The 22,962-nt window shown below is 43.5% G+C and overlaps 1 protein-coding gene across 2 annotated transcripts in view; it reads left to right on the top strand.

Annotated features, from left to right (window-relative positions):
- The first annotated feature begins 536 nt into the window (after nt 1-536).
- NAP1L1 (nucleosome assembly protein 1 like 1) overlaps nt 537-22,962 on the top strand; it is a 40,092-nt gene continuing 17,666 nt past the window's right edge. The window contains exons 1-3 of one of the 2 annotated variants that reach the window (XM_060245107.1): nt 537-802; nt 14,668-14,706; nt 16,819-16,904. In XM_060245107.1, coding sequence (XP_060101090.1) covers nt 14,690-14,706; nt 16,819-16,904 — 103 coding nt within the window. In that variant the 5' untranslated portion in view covers nt 537-802; nt 14,668-14,689. The remainder of the gene's footprint in view (nt 803-14,667; nt 14,707-16,818; nt 16,905-22,962) is intronic. The other variant, XM_060245106.1, reaches the window with a different exon arrangement.

Below are 22,962 nucleotides of genomic sequence, written 5' to 3'. Positions count from 1 at the left end.
TTTTTTTTAGCCTCTGGCTCACATAAGGAAGGATGGCTCCCAGAGCAAACTAATTTATGAAGTAGCTCACAACTTTAATGGCAGTAGCTCACTAAGTAGATTTTTTGCTCACAAGACTCCACAGCTTAAAGGGAGTATTGCTGTGGGTTCGGGGTGCCTCAAGACGGAATAAAGTCATACTTCACGGAAAATGATCTCTGTGGACTGAAGATAAACAGTGATTCCGGGAGATCTCCAGGCCCCATCTGGAGGTTAAACAACCTTAGGGTCTACTTGATGAAGTCTCGCTACTCGCCAGTATGCGCCGAGGCTTCGTCTGGATGGAGGAACAGCTAGCGCCGCCGTCACTCGGTTGCAACACTCAAGCGCCGCCACTCACGAGGCTCGGGCGGGGAACCGTCTCTTTGCTTGTTCTGGTCAATTTCCTTTCTTTCCAGCCTTGCGAGGCTGCCTCCCAGCCGCAGCATCCGGGTTCCCGTGGTGCTCCTGGCCTGCCTGTCTGGGTCGAGGATGGGCCAGAGCTTGGTTGGTGGGATGATTGACGGGCGGGCAGGCGCGAGGAAAGACCGTTGCCTGTCACTAGGCAGCAAGCTCGCCTTTGCACGGCGCGCGCGCTCACGGTGTTGCCTGGAGACCGGGGCGCGCGTAGAGGAGGGGGAGGAGGCGAAGGAGGGGGGAAAGTGTTACGTGGTGACGTTAATTCTATATGAGCGCGAGCGGCGGGAGCTTGGGTCTTTTTACCGCCAGCCGCGCGGCACTTCTTCCTCGCTCCTGAGTCACTGCGAGACCCGGCCTCGCACAGGTACCCTGGCGCGCGACTTGCACGGGGCGGGATGGGGGGAGCTGTGCAGACAGCGGGAAAAGTGGGGGCGAGGACGGTGGGGATGCTTGGAACGAGGCTTCGGCCCTGCGCCGCCGTTGGAAAACCCCGTGTTGGGTCATGATCGGGGGAGGACCAAGGGAAGAGGCAGGCGAGCAGAGGCGGTGCCCTTCCCGGTTCCGCCGCCGGTGGAAAGCGCGCCCCATGTTGGCGCGGTCGCCGTGTGAGGGGAAGGCAGGGAATCTCGGGTGGGGTTTCTTGGGTCACCCTAATTTGGGGCAGCGGGCAGGCGGCTCATCCTGGCTTGGCCTAGTCTGGCTGGCCGGAGCACAAGCAAGCACGTGGGCATGGGGCTGGGCGGCCTCCTCGCCTCCCTCTCCCCGCGTTGGAGGTATTCAGGAAATACCTCGAGGCACGAAGCGACTGAAGTAAACCATAAATTACTTCTGCCGCGGTTCGCGTGTAGGGGCGAGTAATGGGAGCCCTCGAAAGGGGGAGGGGAGCCGACCGCGCTTGTGCCCAGAATGGCAGCGTATCTGGGAAGGGCCCGGAGGGCCTGTATTGTGGCGGGAACATTTGTATTGCTCCCAGACTTCTTGCTCGCAGTATATGCCCCTCCAGGGTCGCTGCTTAAGCAGCAAGACCCACTTAGTCGGCTCCGAGAGGACTTCGAGCTTCTTAATGACCACCATCTCCCTCCGCCCTTGTGCTACAGCGTTGAGCGCCTTCGACAGGTAATGAGTCCTCCTTGCCTTCCATTTCTTTCCTCGACCATGTGTTTCCTCCCGGATTTAAAGAGAACCGGTGAATCGCCATTAAAAGGAGGAGAGAACCTAGTGTTTCAATCTTTCCCCCTCAAAATTAACTAAGTGTAACAAATCTCTACAGCTTGTGGTCTCGTTTGGTAATTGCAAATGGACTTCTGACTAGGTTACCTCTGCACTTTTAATATGGGAGCACACTTGATATTGGCCAGAGACTTTTGAAGCAAGCAGTTAAGGCAAAGTCTACTCTACATATGTGTTGGAGTACAGTTATCTGCACTACTGGGTTGAGTCGGACCAATGACTGAAGCTACTGTTTTTCATCATGTTTGTGGAAACAGGTTTGATTAAAGGTGAATCGTGTCCGGATCAAAAAAGTGCATTATTGACTTTTGTAATAGTCTGATAAGAGAAAGCTCTAATCGAGGAATTAAACTCTTCAAGTCATCATGGTTGCTTTCTGCGTGTTACTTATATCCAACAAGGATGCGCATGGTCAGAAAACAGTGGTTAGAGGATCCAAGACTGCTACCCAAACTAGGTGGAATGAGTATCATTCTGGTTTCCCCCCCCCTCCCTGTAACTATCAGTTGCAAGTAATTTTGTAAGAACTTGCTTACCATTCTCAGCAATGGATCTCAAAATACTGAGTCTTTTAATGACTCATTTGTTCAGAGATCCTTTACAAATGTAATGATAGGAAAATATTTCAAAAATACAAGTGATCTGTATGCCAGACTGTGTCAAGCCTAAAATATTTAGGCCTCAAACTCAACTACTGCAATGTCTACAAAAGTACATTGATGTTGTACATTCTGTTTCCCTAAGCCAGGGGTGTCACTTTCAGCTTCAAATATTGCAAGTTACAACATTGAACTACTACAAACAACAGTAGTTCAGATAAATACTACTACTTGGAATCAACAATGTCACAAGTTGGTAAGCAAGTTTTCAAGATACCCTTCATCTGATTGAACATTCAATAAAGCAAAATGAAAAGGGAGTTGTAGCAAGCAAGATATAATTGGTCATGATTGAAGAACTACTCTGGATTGCAACAGTGTTCAGAGGAAGTACAGAAGTGAAGCCTTGCTAAGTATAGAAAAATGCCACAGTCTAGTTAGACAGTTAAGGCTCAGTGGATTTATTGAAGCATAAGATTTCTTGGGCTGGAGTTCAATTTATCATGAAGTGAGATAGATGATTTTTGTAAAAATGTAACCAAACAGCTGTGAGATTCAAGAGGTACAGAATGTGAGTTTTGCAAACTCCGAGGTATTCAAGATAAATACAGTGACCATTCACAGTAACTGTTATTGGTGATAAGTCCTCTAGATAGTTACGTTAAACTGTTGATAACTCATTTTGAAAATATAAAGGCCTCAAGTAATTTGGATTTCTGTCTAGTACTTGGGGAGACACCTCTCCCTTGAAAAGCGGAGAATAGAGGACATTTTGTACCTTAGTAATGCTGGAGATTAAGTTTAGGTGGTATGCAAAGTATAGAACAGCAATTGGGTAGCATTATGTGATTGCTGCATAAGTAAAGCTCCATCGTTAGATGGTAGAAGGTAGTAGGACTTAATCCTCTCTGACTTTTTTTTTATGTTCACCATTCAGAATGAAGATTTCTCGAGAATGCAAAAGTTTGCTCACTAATGTGTGAATTGATCCTACAAAAAAGAATTGCATATTGTTTTCATCTTTGGTTACTTTTATGCATAATGAGAGTAATATTAAAGTGATTGAGGATGCATGTATCATTATGCCTAGTCAAGTTCTGTATAAGAGACAGAACAGAAACTTAGATATAGCACTACTTACTGCTGTAATTAACATGGGTAAACAATTTAGTCAATACAGATTTTTGCGTTACAGCCTGATCCTGCACAATTTTACTTGTGCTTCATTAAACTGAGTGGGTCTGTACAGGTTTACTTTGTACATCTTCCATGATTTAAACCTGCAAGGATTTGATGTTATTTGCAACTTCTCTGTAATAAGCGAAAGAATATTAAGGCTGGTATTTAGGGTGCTGCTTGTATCTTCAGACTTAACTACCAAAGGATATGGGATTCTCCATGATGTTCTAATGGCTAAACTACAGGATTGTGGACTGGACTCTAGGATAGTTAGGTAAATAGGGAACTGGTTAGAGAACCACACTCAAATAATAGTTGTCAATGGCAATCATCTGAATGGAGGGAGGAGTCCAGTGGAGTGCCAAAGGCCTTGGTTCTGAGCGCAATACTTTTTAGTATTTTTATAAATGATCAGGATGAGGGTGTGAAGGAGCTATTCATTAAATTTGCAGATGGCACCAAATTGGGAGAAGCAAACACACCAAAAGGTAGAGATAGAATTCAACCAGATCTGAACACACTGGAAAGGTGGACAGATGCGAACAAGATGCAATTTAAAAAGGATAAGTGCAGAGTTCTACATCTGAGTAACAAAAATAAGCAACACACATTCTAGATGGGGGATATGCTTCTGGGTAGCAGTGTGTATGAACAAGATCTTGGGGTATGGATGGTTTTTGTTGTTGAGTCGCACAGTCAAGTCCGACTCTTTGTGACCTCTTGGACCAAGTCATGCCAGGCACTCCTGTATTGGACACCTTCTGACCTGAGGGGCTCATCTTCCAGTGCCATATCTTTTAGCCTTTTGTTACTGTCCATGGGGTTTTCTTGGCAAGGATACTGGAATGGGTTGTCATTTCCTTCTCCAGTGGATTGCATTTTGTCTGGGATCTCAGCTGTGGCCTGTCCAATGGACTGCAAGTTAAATATGAGTAGCCAGTGTGATGCAGCAACAAAAAAGGCTAATGCCGTGTTGGGTTGTATCAACAGAGGCATAACATCCAAATCACAAGATGTCATAGTCCCGCTGTACACTGCATTGGTCCAGCTGCACCTGGAGTACTGTGTGCAGTTCTGGAGGCCTCACTTCAAAAAGGATGTGGACAGAATGAAATTGGTGCAGAGGAGAGTGATGAGGATGATCAGAGGCCTGGAGACCAAGCCCTATGAGGAAAGGCTGGGCACATCCAGTCTGGAGAAGAGGAGGTTGAGGGGGGATGTGAAGTATTTGAATAGTTGTCACTTTAGAGGAGGGCTGTTCCTGTTGGCAGCAGAGGAGAGGTCTTGCAGTAATGGGTTTAAAATTAAGGATGGGAAGATACCAACTGGATATGAGGAAAAACTTTTTTACCGTGAGAACTTTTTTACAGTTCAGTAATGGAATCTGACCTAGGGAGGTGGTGAACTCCCTCTCACTGGCAGTCTTTAAGCATCAGCTGGACAAACACTTTTCAGGGATGCTCTAGTCTAGGCTGATTCTGCATTGAGTAGGGAGTTGGACTAGATGACCTGTATGACTCCTTCCAACTCTGTGATTCTATGATCTTGCTTACCAGTAATAGTGCTGTCTTAATTTTGCTTATAACATGATTTTTATTTCTTTTGACTATGAAGTATGTCAAGTAGTGATAAGTGAACAGGAAGATGATTTAATAGAACACATGTACCTGAGGTAAATTTTGTTCTATAGCAGGTGGAGACTGGTTGAGGAGTATATAGATTTAGGTGTCCAGGAAGCAAGAGTTGAATGTTATGGTGATAGCATGTTTCTCATGCAATCTACACTGCTGTCAGTAGCAGGTGTGCACTGCAGGGATGGCACAATTTACACTTTGAATTGGTCATGGAGTGACTTAAGCTGCTAGTGCAGTTTTTAGAAATGGAAAGTATCTTCCTTACAGTGAGCATGTTTTAATTTATATATATATATGTTTGTGTGCTTTATACAATTTATATATCTGCTACCTAATCTTAAATAGGTACACATATGGCCCAGCCCAACCTGACATGGCCAGGCCCAACAAGGTCTCATTTATGTCAGATCCAGCCCTCATAACAAATGAGTTTGACAACCCTGCTCTAAGCTGTGGAGTCTTGTGAGCAAAAATTCTACTTAGTGAGCTACTGGCATTAAAATTGTGAGTGAGCAATTTGGCTTCTGCATAAATTATTTTGCTCTGGGGCCATCCTTCCTGTGCTAACACAGAAATGTGTGAGCTGGAGGCTGAAAAACAGTGAGCTACATCACACTAACTCAGAGGGAACACTGCTGTTGATGTTGCTGAAGAGACAACAAGCTAGTTTTTAAACATAACAAATGAGTTCAAAACCCCTGCCATAACACATCTTATGCTATCAGGAGTGCTATAGAATCCTAGATTTCCCTCCCAAAATCTTCCCCACCAAAACCCTCTGATGGCTGTGGAGAGTGATGGCAAGCTGTCGAAGAAACGGAAAATCTTGCAGGATTCCTCCATTCCTTCTGTCCTCAGCTCTTGTCCTAGTCGCTAGGTGCTACCCATTGCATTTGGGGGTAGGAAGAGAACAGAAGAGATGCTGCAAAGGGGTTTTCTCTTAGCTTATGTTGAGGCTGTTACTCTCCATTTGGCAGACACTTGTCAGGTAGTGTCAAGGGAGAGAGGTAAATATATTTGCTACAATTTCTGCCAAAGAATGGTTCAGCAGCTGATAAGCTTGTCTAGCATCAAAGATGCTGGGAAAGTTTGTGCTCCTACAATCTTGTCTAGCATCAAAGATGTTAGACAGATTGCAGGAGTACAAACTTACCCAACATCTCTTCTCTTACCTAGACTGATAATTTCTTTTAATATATAGGCTCAACAGAAGTGGCTCTTAGACAGTGTTGCAGGTCAGAATTCTTGAAGAGCGTTCAGACTGTGTTTTAGAACTCCAGAATAATTTGTAGTATTGGTCATTTTGTACTATAGCAATGGTGCTTTCTTGGCTATAGTCTTCAAAATGATCCTTCTTCCGTCAAACTCTGATCCTTACTTAGAGCAGTTAAAGATGCTTGTTGATAAAGCACTGTCTTCTAGAGAAGGGATTTTTATGCAAAGCTAGGGGAAACCCAGGTTAACAGGAAAATCAGTAAAGTTCCAAAACCTGAGTTTAGAAAAAGGAAAACGAAGACTAGAGAAGACTAGAGAAACAGTGTTTGCATGACATAGCAATTCCACAGGGTGATGGCTTGCATTACAACCGGGAATTTAAAAACAATTGGCTAAGGGCAGCAGGAGAACACGGCCATGGCAGAAGAAGAGCTGGGGAAAGACAGTGGTGTTGATGATGATGACAGGGTAGGGGAAAAGAGGGGGGAGGAACCATTATCTGTTGGGGTAGTCTCAGTGGGCATGCTGTAACTCCCTGAGGAGTTATTATCTATCATTTTTTATTTGCTGGACTCAGGGTAGTTTCATCAGTGAATATACAATAATGCAGGGTTAAAACAATATTAAAATATGTAAAACCAGAAGAAAACAGCATAGTGTCCAAGATGGAACACATTTTCAGTACCTTCTGGTCCCCAGAGTAAAAAAGTTGTAAGGTGGCGGGGGTGGGGGGGCAGGATGTGAGAGTGCCATGCCATCACTGTCCTCAACCAAATGCCTGGCAGAACATCTCTGCCTCACAATCACAAGCCCTACAGAATGGTAGCAGATCCTCTGGGATTATCTCTGGGATTGGTGAGAATAGTCTCTCGTTACTATCCCAGGTGGCACTCTTTAACTCCTAGGGATGGCTAAAAAGGTGAAAACAGACGCATCTTTTCAGCCATCCTTGAGCAAGTTGAAAGCCTGCAATGATTTACAGAGTACCTTTCTTTTTCCTGTATCACTTTCCCACACTGTATCTTTCCTTTCTCCTGGCAGCCCCACATCCTCATCTTTCCCTCCTTCCTTCTCTCCTTCCTACCCACCAACCTTTTATCTGTACCTCCTATCTCCAGTTTTATTATTTGTTTATGTCATGTGTATTCCACTTTTCTGTGCAATGTGATCCTGAAGCAACATTTTATCCTCATGCAACTCTGTGAGGTAAATTAGGCTGACAGCGTTTGACTGGTCCAAAGTCACCCAGTAAGCTTCCATTGTAGAGTTATTCAAACCTAGGTTTCCTAGATGCTGGTCTGAAATGACAGTATGCTGTCTTTTGTGTGGTGCTGTTGAACAGTAGCAAGCAGCTGGGCTTGGGTCAGTCACACAAGTTGCGTGGAAGCAAGTAGGACTGATGGGTGTTTTGGGGCCAAGCCTCATTGAGGCCACTCTCAAAAGCCTCAAAAGGGCCTCTCCCCTCCCCTTTCCTGATAGAAGCCAAGGCTGGATTGTTGGCAGTACAGTTGGATTGCCTAGCAGCAACCACTGAGGGCAATTTCTTAAAGCTACAGGTTCTCCTTTTTATCATTGGAGGGGTTTAATGTCTTCATGTATTTTTAGATTTCACATTTTTTTGCAAAAATAGGGTGTTTTTCAGGTTTGTAAAAAGATCTCTTAAGTCTGTCCTGGTTGCAGTCTCCAGATTTAAATATCTACAGATAGGGACATTTGAGAATAATCCGTATTTCTGGATTATATAACTATATCAAAAAGCATTTTATATGCTGACCAAGTAGTTCTGCATGCTAACTGAGTTACAGGCCCATTTTATGTTGTTAAATCAGTAAAAGACGTTTAGGTTTTATAGAGAAATTAAGTATCCTTTATAATAAAGTAGTGGTATTGGCCAAATGGAGCTCTCCCATTGGTTGATGCCTGCTCTCCATACACCATTGGCCCTTCATGCGTCAGTCACACTTCTGGGTACCGCAGGCCTAGGAAAACTGAACAAACCGCCAATGTTACCTCAGAGACGGACACATCTCCAATGCTTCTCTGTGTCCCTTCTATCAACAGCCTCAGAAAGGGCTGCCTCTATACTGTGGCCTCACAAAGCATTCCTCAGAGGCCATGGTGGCTGCCTCTTTCTTGTCCCTCCCTCCCTCCTCCCCTCAGCTTCACCCCAGGGCAGATGAGGTCTGGGCCACTGGGGAGCGCTAGCCAGAGGCTGTTGCTAGGTGGTAAAGGGAGAGCCCTCAGCGAATATAATGCCATAGAGTCCACCCTCGAAAACAGTTATTTTCTCCAGGGGGAGACAGAGATGTTGTCTGGAGTTCAGTTGTGATCCCAGGAGATCTCCAGGTGGAGCCTGAAGATCTCTACCTAACCTAGAAGATCTCTATGTAGCTACTCTAGGGCTAGCAACACCCTCTGGGTGTCTTTTTTCCACCTGACTGGCATGACTTAACTAGGCCTGGCTGCTTGCTCCTGTCCAACAGCAGCCCCCCTATGACAGCCAGTGTGACTTAGCAGTTGCCAACTCCACGTTGGCAAATTCCTGAAGATTTGAGGGGTGGAGCCTGAAGAGGGTGGGTTTAAGAAGGGGTGGGACCTCAGGAACAATGCCATAGACTCCACCTTCCAAACAAACTATTTCCTCCTGGAGAATCACTGTTGCCAATCTCCAGGTGAGGGCTGGAGATCACTCAGAATTACAACTGCTCTACAGATGGCAGAGGTCAGCTCCTCTTCACATGGTTGTGTGGGAAGACAGCAAGGGTCAGGGGGGGGGCACTCGCCCATTGCTTCTTTCTTGAGCCAGTATATTTTTCTCTACAATGGGCCTTATTCCTAGTGCCATATATTTCAGTTTCCCCTAAAACTCCCATCCCCTCAAAAAACAGTTTTTCCCCATGGCTTCAAAAATTTTTCTCCACTTAGGGCTACGATACATTTCTATAAACCTGGACTAATCCACAGGTTTACAGAAAAATATGAAAACATAAGAAAAATGAATCTGTCCCTCCCCCAGCAGCAGTTCTGATGTCTGCTTATATGCAGGCACTGGAGGAGTAAAACTAACATAAGATGCACATGGAAATATTGGGGTGGGGTAAGGATAAACCTGGCACTTAGCAGAGCAAGAAGGGAAAAACTGAGGGATTCTACTCCCACAAGTCCCTTATGGGCTCACTCTTTTGGTTTGATTGAGTGAGATATGCCAATAGTTGAGCTGAATGAAACATAATTTTTATAGAACATTGAAGATGCTGTGAATGAGCCTTCATGTTGTTCAGGATGGGAGAACAAGGCATCTTCAATTAGCCAATATTCATATCTGTTGGTAGAGAAGCCAGGAAAAAAGTTACGCAGGAAGTCCTGCCGTGAGCCTGTGTCTGTCTTCACTAGGGGTGCACAGACTGCAGTTGGACTAGGTAACCAAATTGTTATTTTTAACTAGCCAGCTTTCAAGTCCAATTAATCACAACATTAGTCTGGATAACAGCTGTATTATGGCTCTTATTACAGGGAATTAGACCCTATACTAACTATATGAAAGGCCAATGATAAACTTAAGTAATCGAATTAGCTTCCTCTAATTATTTCAATGAATGGACATATTAAATGTTTTTACTTCTAACCTGTGACCTTTTAAAATGTTAGATTTTTTAAAAAGTTAATACGTAAGTTTTAGAACAAACTTAAATGATGTACAACATACACATTTTTAGTAAAGAAAACTTCACAAAGCATGAGAAAATTTGATCCAGTTATTCTGGGGTTTTATTTGTAACACAAAAGAACATGTTAGAATTTGTACTTATTTTATGTACTTTATACTAAATAATACATTGCACTGGTCATTTTAAGTTCCTGTCAAAAGAGATTTAAAAAGTAAAGACATCTGACATTTTTCTAAGAACAAGCAATTCTGCAGTACCTTAAATATTTTTGGGTGGCAACAGTTCATAGGGAACATTTAGCCAGTCCAGTTTTTTTCTAGAGGGAGGCACCAATGCATACTCCTGAGGAGATAGTTTGAATGCAGGAGTCCCCAGGTTCAGAGACGAGCATCTCCAGACTGCTTAGACCCACTTATTGTAAGATCTGATAGTGCTGTACTGTATAAACGAGTGGGCTCACTTTGTAATCTAATAAATAAACTCAGTGGAACTTGATTTTTGAGTGTATGTATGTATATGTGTGTGTGTGTGTATGATTACACTGAACATCCCAGAAAATCTTTGTTGGGTTTGGAAAAGCTTTTTAGTAGAAAGAAGGTAGCAGCTTCTTCTGGTTTTAAAAAGAATTCTTACCTGCCAAAAGCAGGGGCAAAATATGGTGCTTTTTACAGCAGTCTCTCTTCTTTTATTGCTGAGGACATATTGGGAGAGAAATGGAAACAGAAAGAACACAGTTTGCATCATTAAAAGAAGAGGTTCAAAAGAGGCAGCTGAAAATGAAAATAAAAATTTGCTGCAAATCTCAAAAGCACACTAAGTTTGTTTACCTTGAAAGGGACTCACCATAATGAAAACATTCTCATCAATGGCAAGTGCCTTTCTCTATATCAGAGGTGGCAAACACGTGGCTCTTTTGCACATATTGTATGGCTCTTGAAGCCCCCACTGCCTCGTTGGCTAGCTTGGAGAAGGCATTTGTCTCTTTAAATCACTTATCTAAGCCAAGCCACCTGGCAGCTTGGATAATGCATTTAAAGTTGCTTTCTTTCCACCTTTCTCTCTCCCCATCTATTTCCTTTTTCCCAACATCTAATGCTCATGTCTTGTAGCTCTCAAACATTTGATGTTTATTCTGTGTGGCTCTTATGTTAAGCAAATTTGGCCACCCCTGCACTTATTCCTAGGAGCCCCATGGCGCAGAGGTTAAAGCTGCAGTCCTAAGCTCTGCTCACGACCTGAGTTCAGTCCCCGGCGGAAGCTGGGTTTTCAGGTAGCTGGCTCGAGGTTGACTTAGCCTTCCATCCTTCTGAAGTCGGTAAAATGAGTACCCAGCTTGTTGGGGGGGAAGTGCAGATAACTGGGGAAGGCAGTGGCAAACCACCCCGTAAAAAGTTTGCCATGAAAACGTCGTGAAAACAACGTCATCCCAGAGTCTGAAACAACTGGTTCTTGTACTGGGGACCTTTCCTTTCCTTTCCTGTACTTATTCCTGAAGTTATAAAGGGGCTTCAGAACAATCACTATTTAAAATTTACAGTTTGTCTCTTCTGAATGTTGAACGGTGTTCAGTGAACATAGGTAATGTTATCTCCATTGTAGGATGATTAGAGCTTAGATTCCATAGCCATTTTTAATTTAGACTGTTATGACTGAAGAGGGTAACGTTTTGCTTAACTTAAAAAAAAATCAGTGTTTGGCATGAGCATTTGTGTGAAGCCTAACAGTGCTACCAAAAGATACTTAAAAGTGACCCCTACCAATGTCAGCATTTTTTATTTCTTGGTGCCAACAATACTGGCAGAAAGATTTCTAAAATCTCAGTTGAAGGTCTCTTGAATGCCATTACTTTTAGTGTCCTAGTGTTCAGATGAAAATGCTTGATAGAGAATTCCAGTGAGATTAAATTACTTGCTCTGCAGTGCAGAAGGGTAGAAAGGATGAGACAGAGGAACTAGCTCTTGAAATGTGGTGTTGGTTGCTGTATTTGGAGTTTTTGGAGCATTTGTCTACTGTATCAGATTATTTAAAGGTGAGGGTATGAGTTGCATCAGCTAATAAAACAGCCCTTGTGAATGTACAATTGTTGTTCAGGTACAATTGATTATCTGTAGAGTGCATCTTTTTAGTAATATTCAGGCAATCCTGATTTAGAACCCAGCCTTCTGCCCTTTTAACTACTTACTTTGTATGTCTCCTTTCTCATCTCTGAGATTCCACCCTTTTATGGCTCATGACCATTGGTACCCTGTAATAGGACAATACTTTCCCTCTGTACTTTGATTTTAAGAAAAAATTTTGGTCTCCTCACCCCAGTTTAGTTGGGTACAAAATATCTTGACACTTTAATGGTCCTAACTGGTCATTGTGAGTAAGGTAGTACATGAAGAGCTTTGTTATGCAACACCGTTCCTAGTTAATCGAATATGCTGGTGGATACTCAAGCTTATTGCTCTGCCCTGCGCCCTACTAAGGAATCTCCAGCAACCAAAGTACACCCTATTGAGAACACTATGGCAGTACCACTCATTCCTGGAAGAACCTTCTCCCGAAGCCACACTGCCATCCTGTGCAGCAGGCAGACAAGTGGACCAGCTTGTCCATCCAGTACAGATGGCTTTGAATGCCTCAAGCCTGACTGAGGAAAAGGAGGTACTAAACAACTGTTAGCTGGCAGTGCTAGCTTTCAAAAGTCCAGCAGGAACTGGAAGAATCCAACTAGCTAGCTAGGGGAGGCAAGAGTGGGGCACAGATTGTACCTGACAATGCAGGGCTATAGTGACTGTGAAGGTGGAACTTTTCCCACTTGATAATGCTGTCTGAGCATTCTGAATAATCATGTGCCAGCTAACAAAACTTTTCTTGTATATGAAATTGCCATTAGTAACTTCCATAAAGTAGAGCAATGTTCATGATCCCAGGAATAAGCTGTAGCTGAATCCCTCTGGATCACAATTGCATTTCTCTGTATGTGTTCATAAAACTACTCCAATAAACAGTTCTAGGAGTACTTAAAAATAAAGTAGAGGGCCTGTTCAGACGCACAGTTTAATCAGTTGTCGCTGCTGTTTCCTACCGGATTAAAAGTGGCCAATCAGACAGCTGCATCTGCTTTACGGTAATAAATTGTTGTTGCCCCCCTCCAAGCCTTCTCCAAACCAGATTACTTTGTTACCTGCTCCTTTGTGGTGTTTTTTGAGTTGTCCGGTTTCATCTTGTAGTTTTCTCCGTCTGGATAGTTCTGCTATGTTATTAACCAACTTCCGGATGTCTGAAGGCTGTCCCAGAGCAAAAGGAGCCTCAGACATCCGGTTTACGGTCGCCATTTTTTTAACTACTTAGCGATATGCACATAACATGTGCATGCGTATGTGCACATAATGTGCGTCATAGTGGAGGAAACAAAAAAAAACTGCATGGTGCCGTCATGTGAACAGCAGAAGACGGTTTCACTGTGGAGTGATTTGAATTGCAGTATGGCAGTCTGATCTATAATATCCGGAACAAAAATATTCGGAACAGAACCGGGTCAGCTTAATGTGGACTCGACACGCTGTGTGAAAGGGTCAGAATGTTTCTCCAATATAGTGTCCTATATTTACTCACTAGTTAGGGATTGATTTTTTTTCTTAGCATTTTTAGTCTCTCTCTCTCTGCAGCTGGGTGCAAAATGGGTTAACCAGTAGTGGTAATAAATATTAACTCTCCTAGAGATGTAAACAGCAAGTGTTGAATCTTTCTAAGTACATAAGAACATAAGAGAAGCCATGTTGGATTAGGCCAATGGCCCATCCAGTCCAACACTCTGTATCACACAGTGGCCTATATATATATATTGCTTGTAGCCGCTGCCACCTCCTGTGACAGTGAATTCCACATGTTAATCACCCTTTGGGTGAAGAAGTACTTCCTTTTATCTGTTTTAACCTGACTGCTCAGCAATTTCATTGAATGCCCACGAGTTCTTGTATTGTGAGAAATACCCCATGCATAATCTTGTAAACCTCTATCATGTCACCCCGCAATTGACGTTTCTCCAAGCTAAAGAGCCCCAAGAGTTTTAACCTTTCTTCATAGGGAAAGTGTTCCAAACCTTTAATCATTCTAGTTGCCCTTTTCTGCACTTTCCCCAATGCTATAATATCCTTTTTGAGGTGCGGTGACCAGAATTGTACGCAGTATTCCAAATGAGATCGCACCTTTGATTTATACAAGGGCATTATGATATTGGTTGATTGTGATTGGGGAGGAAAGCAAAGAGATGCCAAAGCAGTAGACTTGGGGATGGTGAAGAAGTCAAATATCCCATGTTATTGAGATGTTGTGGGGAAGTGCTGGCAGCCTGGATACTTTTCACACAACAACATGGATGATCCAGGTGGTAATGTCAGACAACTTAATGTCATTGTGTGTAGTGACTCGCCGCAGGAGCTTTGCAAGTAGTCTCTTGGGTATTGACTATCATGGAAAAATCAACCCTGAATACTTGCCACTTCACAGACAGGTTATGGTAGCGAGAGTGTGTTTGTCTTGGGCATCTGTTATTTTGAGGGAATACACAGTACAGCTACATCAAAGTGAAGGAGTAAAGTTTCTTTTTTAAATATGCAGAAACTTGTCTGTCTCCAATGAATTGCTAAAGAGTATTTCTTCATTTAAATGTATACTGACTTTTTTCTCTCTCCCTCCTTTCCTCACTCTACCAAGAGTTTTTCCCAGGTCTAGAAAAATGGCAGACATTGACAAGTAAGTACAGTCTATAATTTGGGGTAAATCACAACTGTACTTTTTCAAAGTGCTATGTTTATTCATTTAGGAAATCTTTATGCTGCCCCATAATAAGAGTTGCAGTATTGTTGGAAGTGCGCCTTTGAAATGGGTTGAAGTATAATGACTAAGCAGGATTTCTAATGGTCAGGGCATGACTTTGTTGTCCAGCCCTGTAAGTATCTAGGACTAGCAAATGCAAAATAAAATTTGCTAAATAAGTATATGTGAATCTGCTTAATTTTGGTTAATTTATTGAGTATATGGAGCTTTATTTTAGATGTTTGGCTTTAAGAATAGTAGATTTTTTTTATAACACTGAATTTTAAGTAGAAAAACTATTACATTGTGTACTGTACAAGTGCTATGCACACACTGTATTTAGATTTCTGTCCCATCCTGTCCTGAGGGTTAGAGGTAGCTGACTTCATTGTAAGTGTTTGTGTTTAATATTATCTCTTAAATGGCTTATAATAAGAATGGGTTCCACAGGAGGTAGAAAATATTGGCCACATATGGGTATGGGAAAACATAGATGTCATATGAAGGCACATTTTCCCCCTTGCCTACAAGTTGCAAAATGGAGAACATTGCATGCCCTTAAGTCCTGTCACAGTGATTACAGGACGTGCCTCACTCTAGTTCTAGTGTATGTTTGAGGTATTGTTAAATGTGTCTAAAATCACTAGTGTTATGTTTGTACCTGTCTCTTTCCTTTTCATCTTGGTGAGCCATGTTAAATCAGAGAGACAGTGTTGTCTTACCTCTTCCTCACAATGTCAATCGCAATTGCTTTTGGTGCTGAATATAAGGTAGTATGATTTGGAAAAATGGAAAATGAAAAGTTCCTCAATCAGTATTCAGTTTTGCAAATAGCCAAGTATCCTGACCTGGATGGCCTAAGCTAGCCTAAACTTGTCAGATCTCTGAAGTTAAGTAGGGTTGGCCGTTTGGATGGGAGACCTCCAAGGAATACAAGGGCATGATGTGGAGGCAGGCAATGGCAAACCACCTCTGAATGTCTCTTGCCTTGAAAGCTCGAGGGCGTTGCCATAAATCAGCTGTGACTTGTCGGAACTTTCCACCACAAGTAGCCAAGTAGAGTTTGGATTGCAGATTCTATACTTATTGTTCGTAGTTTATTTATACATTAAGAAAATAAAAATCAAACTGTCAACTTGCAGAAATCTGGTATCAATATCAAGAGAGCCAGTTTGGTGTAGTGGTTAAATGTACAGACTGTTATCTGTGGGGGAGGAAGATATAGGAGATTGTGAGCCGCTCTGAGATTCGGAGTGGAGGGTAGGATATAAATCCAATATCTTCTTCTTCATTAGCATTCTTGGAGTGTGTCCGTAGAACTTTTATGATGAACTGCAGAAGTATTAGTATTTTGTGTGTGTGTAGTTTAAGAGCCCCATGACGCAGAATGTTAAACTGCAGTACTGCAGTCCAAGCTCTGCTCACGACCTGAATTTGATGCCAGCGGAAGCTGGGTTCAGGTAGCAAACTCAAGGTTCACTCAGCCTTCCATCCTTTCGAGGCTGGTACAATGAGTACCCAGCTTGCTGGGGGTAAAGTGTAAATGACTGGGGAAGACAATGGCAAACCACCCTGTAAAAAAAAGTCTGCCATGAAAACGTTGTGAAAGCAACTTCACCCCAGAGTCAGAAACAACTGCTGCTTGCACAGGCAGTATAGGGCTTTAAATCTACACATTTACAGTTGAAACACAACACTGGAAGAGATTTATATTTGATATCAAACTATGTTACTTAATGTTTAAGCAAAAATGGGAAGGAGAGGGAGTTACAAGGGATGAAGAATGAATCTGTAGAGTTATACCTGTAATCTATAGTGCTATTCTTGCTCCGTGGATAGAAGTATGAGAGCATTTGTCCTTAGTTGTGGTGACTTTTTGCCAGTATAAGTATTCATAACAATGCTACAAGGAAAGTTCACCCAAGGGCTGCGTATTATTTCAGCAGCAGTTTCAAAGATTTTTATCTTCTCAGGATGTAATTAAGGAAACCCAAATGCTCAAATCCTTTGAAGAAATTTAACCTTCTGGTTTGACTTGGATTTTAATAGCAAAGAGCAGGCTGAACTTGACCAGCAAGATGAAGATGTTGAAGAAGTAGAAGAAGAAGAAACTGGAGAGGATGCCAACAGCAAAGGTAATGGCAAAAAAAGCTGAGGTTGAATGTATTTAGCTGTATTGTGTTGATTATTCAAGAGATGCTTTCTCAGTTTAATATGAAACCAGTTGGTAAAATGTTCACCTTCACCTGTTCTTGCAAAGGAAAGACAACAATTGATGGTTCTGTTATTACCTTTTATTAGGACCTGCCAAAATAAAACAATACAGTTTTCTGGCTTCTAAGTTTTCTAGAATTCTTCATCAGTCTGGATGTGTATTTTTAAAAGAGAGAGAAAATGTTCTGGATTTTGATTTTAAGCCTCTTTGTTGACATCCTGTTTAGAATGCCCTGCAGACCAGAATATATTAAGTGGGATAGTATCAATTTGCAACTTTAGCGTTCTAGGAAGAAGGAAGAGTGATATCCTCTAACTGAAAAATATAAAAGCCAGCAGCCAATCAAATGTGTCCCTTGTATCAGATGGGACATGTGGATCACTTGAAAGGCAGAAAGCGGAAGAAAAACGTAATAGTCATTATGGCAACAAAACTGATCATTCACGTAAATGATGAACTAGGTGGAATTCCACTTCAGTGAAAGTCAAAATAGGTAATATTATCTAGCAGCTGAGTCAAGAAACTCTAAAGCGCTCAGAAGCTTACATATGGTTCTTTGGGGGCCAAACTACATGTTACATGTCCTTAAAGAGCTGGGGAGCCTGGACCCAGCTTATGTTCCCTGCAGCCCATACAGCAGCTGTGGGGAACAGCTTGGGGGGGGGGGAGAGGACTCAAATAGGCTTGGAATGGATTCTGCCCCCCCAGCTATTCTCTCTCTGAGTCAGAGGCCATCTTGGGTGCTTTCCACCATCTTGTCAGGAAGGCAGGAAATAGAATTATTCTTCCTCTTCCCATGACCCTGGAACACCCATCTCCTCAGTTTCTTTCCTGCCTCTAAAGGGAGAGCAACCAGTTGGTTTAGCTCCAAAAGATAGTGAATCAACTTACCCTTATTTCTTATTTAATTCTTCACTCTTCCAACCTTACTCCTTTTAACAACTTTCCTGAGCTTTAGTTTTCTATTACTGTCTTTTTCATTACCTTCTATTTTCGCTCATACCCTTACAATCAGTGAAGGAACGATGCTGCCGTGGCTACTTCAAAGCAGCTGGGGTTTTTTGCTGCGCGCTGCAAGAAGCAGCAGATGGAAGGCTTCAGGGACAAGTTCTTAGAAGACACATCTTTCCCCGGCCCTCAATCCGATGCCTTGGGAAAGGAATGCGTAACCGGCATGTCTTCTCAGCTTGCTGTGGTTCCCGGCAACGTTCTCCGCTCTAGTGACTCCAGTCTCCAGGGGCAGCAGCGGACGCATTCGAAGCTCCCCCCTACCAGAAGCTTGCGACTGGCTGCAGCCATTTTGATGGCGTTTTTTTGGTGCGAATATCACCCGATCGGCGCCATGAGTTATCTACTTTGCCTCATGTGCTGGTTGCCAATCTCCAGTCGGGAGCCACTACAGGAGGCCAGCCCCTGTCGGATCAAGCCTCTGCTGCAGACCCAGCCCTGAAACAACGGTGTGGTAATGTACCCAACCCCCAGGGACCCTTCTCTAACGTGTTTATGGTTATGCTCCAGCAAACTATTAGGGCTGAAATATCCAATGCTTGCCAATCGGGAGTTAGGGCATGGGGTCAGTAGGGTCCAGATCTCCTTCCCCTCCTCCTCCCCCTCCACGTCGCCCAGAACAAAGTCTGCCCAGAAATAGCAATTGGCCAGCTAAGGTAGCCAGAAAGCAGATTTCTGACTCTAGAATACTAGAGGAAGACTCAGAGGAGATTCATTCAGATGTGGAGTCACAACCCAAAGATCAAGAGAGCTTTATCTTAGATGAGGAGGTGGAGGATGTCTGTGTTCCTGAACAGTCAGTTCGTTGCTTTAAAGCTGATGATTACCAATATTTGTTAACCAGATTAATGGCAGCACTGATGCTCCAGGATTCTTCCTCTGAGGAAGAGAATACCAGTATTGATCCCAATCTCAGAAACAAAACTACTGGGGATAGGGAGTTCTTTCCAGGTTCACACACAACTGCTAAGGTTTCCCATTTCCACAATTCTTTGAGAGACAACTCAAAGCCGAATGGGGAAAACCTAACTCCAATCGTCAGTTTCCTGGGTTTGTGAAAAAGCTATATGATTTATCTGTTTTTGCAAATGAGATGTTACAGGTTCTGGTAGTGGATGCCCCAGTGATGGCACTTCAGAACCCGGGTTTGGTGTCAGAAGACAGTCATGGTTCCATCCGGGACAATTGGCACAAGAAAATTGATCTGGCATTAAAGAGGTCACACGAGGCGGTAACCATGGCAATAAAGGCATGTACAGCATCCTCTATTGTATCTAGAACAGCTATAGTCTGGGCTAGGAGACTCACGCAACTGTTACCAGAAAATAACAAGTTAATTGAGGAAACCACTAGGCTGCTTAAAGCAGCAGAGTTCACGGCCGATGCATCTCTAGACACGCTCACCTTTTGCTCCAGAGGTTTGGCTTCAGAGGCAGTAGCCAGAAGAGGCATCTGGCTGAGAGCATGGCCCACAGACAATCACTCCAAACATATCGTGATTTCTTATCTGTTTCAAGGAGAAAAGCTTTTTGGTTGTGCCTTAGACAAGATTCTAGTGGAAACTAAGGACAAAAAGAAAGCCATGCCAAGGAACATTTGGAGACCTGATAGAAGAAGAAGAAGATATTGGATCTATATCCCGCCCTCCACTCCGAAGAGTCTCAGAGCGGCTCACAATCTCCTTTACCTTCCTCCCCCACAACAAACACCCTGTGAGGTGGGTGGGACTGGAGAGGGCTTTCACAGCAGCTGCCCTTTCAAGGACCACTTCTGCCAGAGCTATGGCTGACCCAAGGCGATTCCAGCAGGTGCAAGTGGAGGAGTGGGGAATCAAACCCGGTTCTCCCAGATAAGAGTCCACACACTTAACCACTACACCAAACTGGCTCTCCACCTCAGAAGAGGTTTTTATTCTCAGCCCTTTCATTCCTCACACATCTTGGCCAGATCTAGACCTTACTCGGATAACAAAAGATTGTCCTGGAAGCAACCAAGGCAGCCCTTCAGAAAAGAATTCAATAATCCTAGATTCTCCAAACAGAACTCAGACCGTAGAGACAAGCAGGACCGGGAACCAAAGTTCAACAAGGTGTGACTGGACTTCAGTTCCGGTAGGGAGAAGACTACATAATTTTCAAGACGCCTGGGAGGCTTCCCAGACAGACTGCTGGACATTAGAGATAATATCATGCGGTTATGCTATAGAATTCAAAAACACCCCACCGGAACGTTTCCTAGTGTCCTCGATTCGAAAGAATTCTACAAAAAGATCAGTCACGAAAAACGCCATATCACATCTTCTCGAAATCAATGCCATAGAACCCGTACCAACAGAACAGATGGGTCAGGGCGTGTACTCAATATTCTTCACTGTCCTCAAGAAGAATGGAGATTGGAGAGCAATACTCGACCTAAAGTTTCTCAACAGATTCATTCATCTCCGACACTTTTGTATGGAGACTCTATAAAGACAATCACAGAGGCTCTACAACCAGGGGAATTCCTCATGTCATTGGATCTCATGGAAGCTTATCTGCATATCCCGATCCTTTTATCTCATCGGCGTTTCCTTCGATTCTGTGTGGGACATTTCCAATTCAGGGCACTCCCCTTCGACTTAGCCACAGCCCCCAGAGTCTTTACAAAGGTGATGGTGAACATTGGGCTCATCTCAGACAAGGGGCTCATGTCCATCCATATCTAGAGAATCTTTTGATCAGATCATCGTCCAAACAGAAAGCTCTGTCAGATGTCCAAACAACTATCCGTTGTTTACAGGAACACGGTTTTCTCATAAATCTATCCAAGAGCTCTCTAGAACCAACACAGTGGTTGGAGCACCTGGGGATGGTCATAGACACATGAAAGAACTCACTTTTTCTCCCAAACGACAAGATCCAGAGAACCAAGCAGCTCGTGAATCTGGTCATCCGGAGTGTTTACACTCTGTTATTGACTTTAGCCAAATTGATGGGTTTACTCATCTCATACATAGATGCAGTTCAGTGGGGCAGACTACATACAAGACCTTTACAAAGCTTGCTCCACCCCCACCAATACCAGATCATGGAAAAATAGAACCCATAGATCAAGGTCACCTTAGCGGTCAAGCAATCTCTGAAGTGGAGGTCCAGGGATTCCAACCTTCGCCAATTTACTACCTTCCCAGGGAGATACAGCTGTTCACAGATGCCAGTCTGTCAGGATGCAGAGCAACGCTCGACAACATCCCAACACAGGGTCGCTGGTCACCGTCAGAGGCTCAACTTCCGGTCAACGTATTATTGTTGCGAGCAATCCGTCTAGCCCTATTATTCTTCACCGAACAAGTACAGAAGCGACACGTACTAGTATGAACAGAAAATGTGGCTGCAAAGACTTACCTGAACCATCAGGGGGGTTCGAGATCCTCGGCTCTGTCCAGAGAAGCAAAGACATTCACCTGGGCAGAACATCACCTTCTGTACATCAGGGCAGAACACATCAAGGGCATTACCAACATTCAAGCGAATTGGTTCAGCTGAACGACCATACAACCAGGGGAATGGAGGCTAAAGACGTCGGTATTCCAACAGATAGTCGAACAGTTTGGACGACCAATCATGGATCTGTTTGCTTCTCACAACAATTATCAGATACCCAGCTTTTGCACCAGATTTTTTCATCTAGCAGCAGCAGCAGTGGATGCCCTGACAGTTTTTTTGGCCTCAGGGGCTGCTGTATGCCTTCCCTCCGATTCCGGTGTTATCGAGATTTCTTCGCCAGGTACAGCACCAGAAGGCGCGGGTTATCTTAGTAGCTCCGTGGTGGCCACGGCGCCTGTGGTTTTCTACTATCCAAAAGCTATCGACAACTCCACCTCTCTGGCTAAAGATTTCCCCAGACGTTGACTCAGGGGCCAATTTGGCATCCACACCCAGAATGGCTGCAATTGACCGTGTGGAAATTGAACAGTCTGCATTCCTGAAGTTACGTTATTCTTCAGAGATCATTAACACATTATTGGCCTCCAGGAAGGACCTACCACCAGGATCTACAATACTACTTGGAAGGCATTTCATCGGTGGTGTCGCAGAAAGGCAAAGGATCCCCTAAATCCATCAATTCAATCCATATTGGAGTTTCTACAAGATGGTCTCCAATCTGGACTGAAACCAGCCACCTTACATAGACAAGTAGCAGTATTAAGTTCAGTTTTGGGACTGATACAGGGAAGGGACGTTTCCAGACACGCACACATACAGATATTCCTGAGGGAGGCCACACTCAAGTGTCCTCCACAGGCTCACATTTCCAATGTGGCGTTTACATACTGTTTTGTCTGCACTCACGAAACCACCCTTTGAACCTATACAGGACATTTCTTTAAGATGGTTACACTTGAAGACCATCTTCCTGATAGCAATCACATCAGTGAGAAGTGTTTCAGAAATTAATGCACTGTCTGTGAAGAGAGAACTCTGCATTTTTCACGACAAGTGTCCTTCGTACGGATCCCACTTTTCAACCCAAGGTTGTGTCTAAATTTCACAAGTCTCAGGAACTTCATTTGCCATCATTCTGCCCAGATCCTAAACATCTCAGGGAACGAATGTGGCATAACTTAGATGTTAGACGTTGCTTGAAGGCATATTTAGTTAGGTCTGAACCAATCCGGAAGACGGATGCCATGTTTATCAATATTGCACCACCAAAGGTCGGCCAAAAAATGTCAACCTCAGCCATCAGCTATGGTATTAAGCAATGCATCACGGAAACCTATAAAGCAGTGAAATTAGATGTACCCAGGGGAATCACAGCACATTCAGCCAGAAGTGCGGCAACTAATGCGGCATTTAACAAATATGCTTCGATAGACGAAGTATGCAGGGCCGCAACATGGTCTTCTATTTGAACATTCGTTCGTTACTACAAACTAAACACTTACAGCTCAGCAGAAGCAGCATTTGGCAGACACGTTTTACAACATG

Source organism: Heteronotia binoei, chromosome 8 (assembly GCF_032191835.1).
Source record: "Heteronotia binoei isolate CCM8104 ecotype False Entrance Well chromosome 8, APGP_CSIRO_Hbin_v1, whole genome shotgun sequence".
Lineage (NCBI taxonomy): Eukaryota > Metazoa > Chordata > Lepidosauria > Squamata > Gekkonidae > Heteronotia > Heteronotia binoei.
This window is presented reverse-complemented; position numbering and strand designations above follow the sequence as displayed.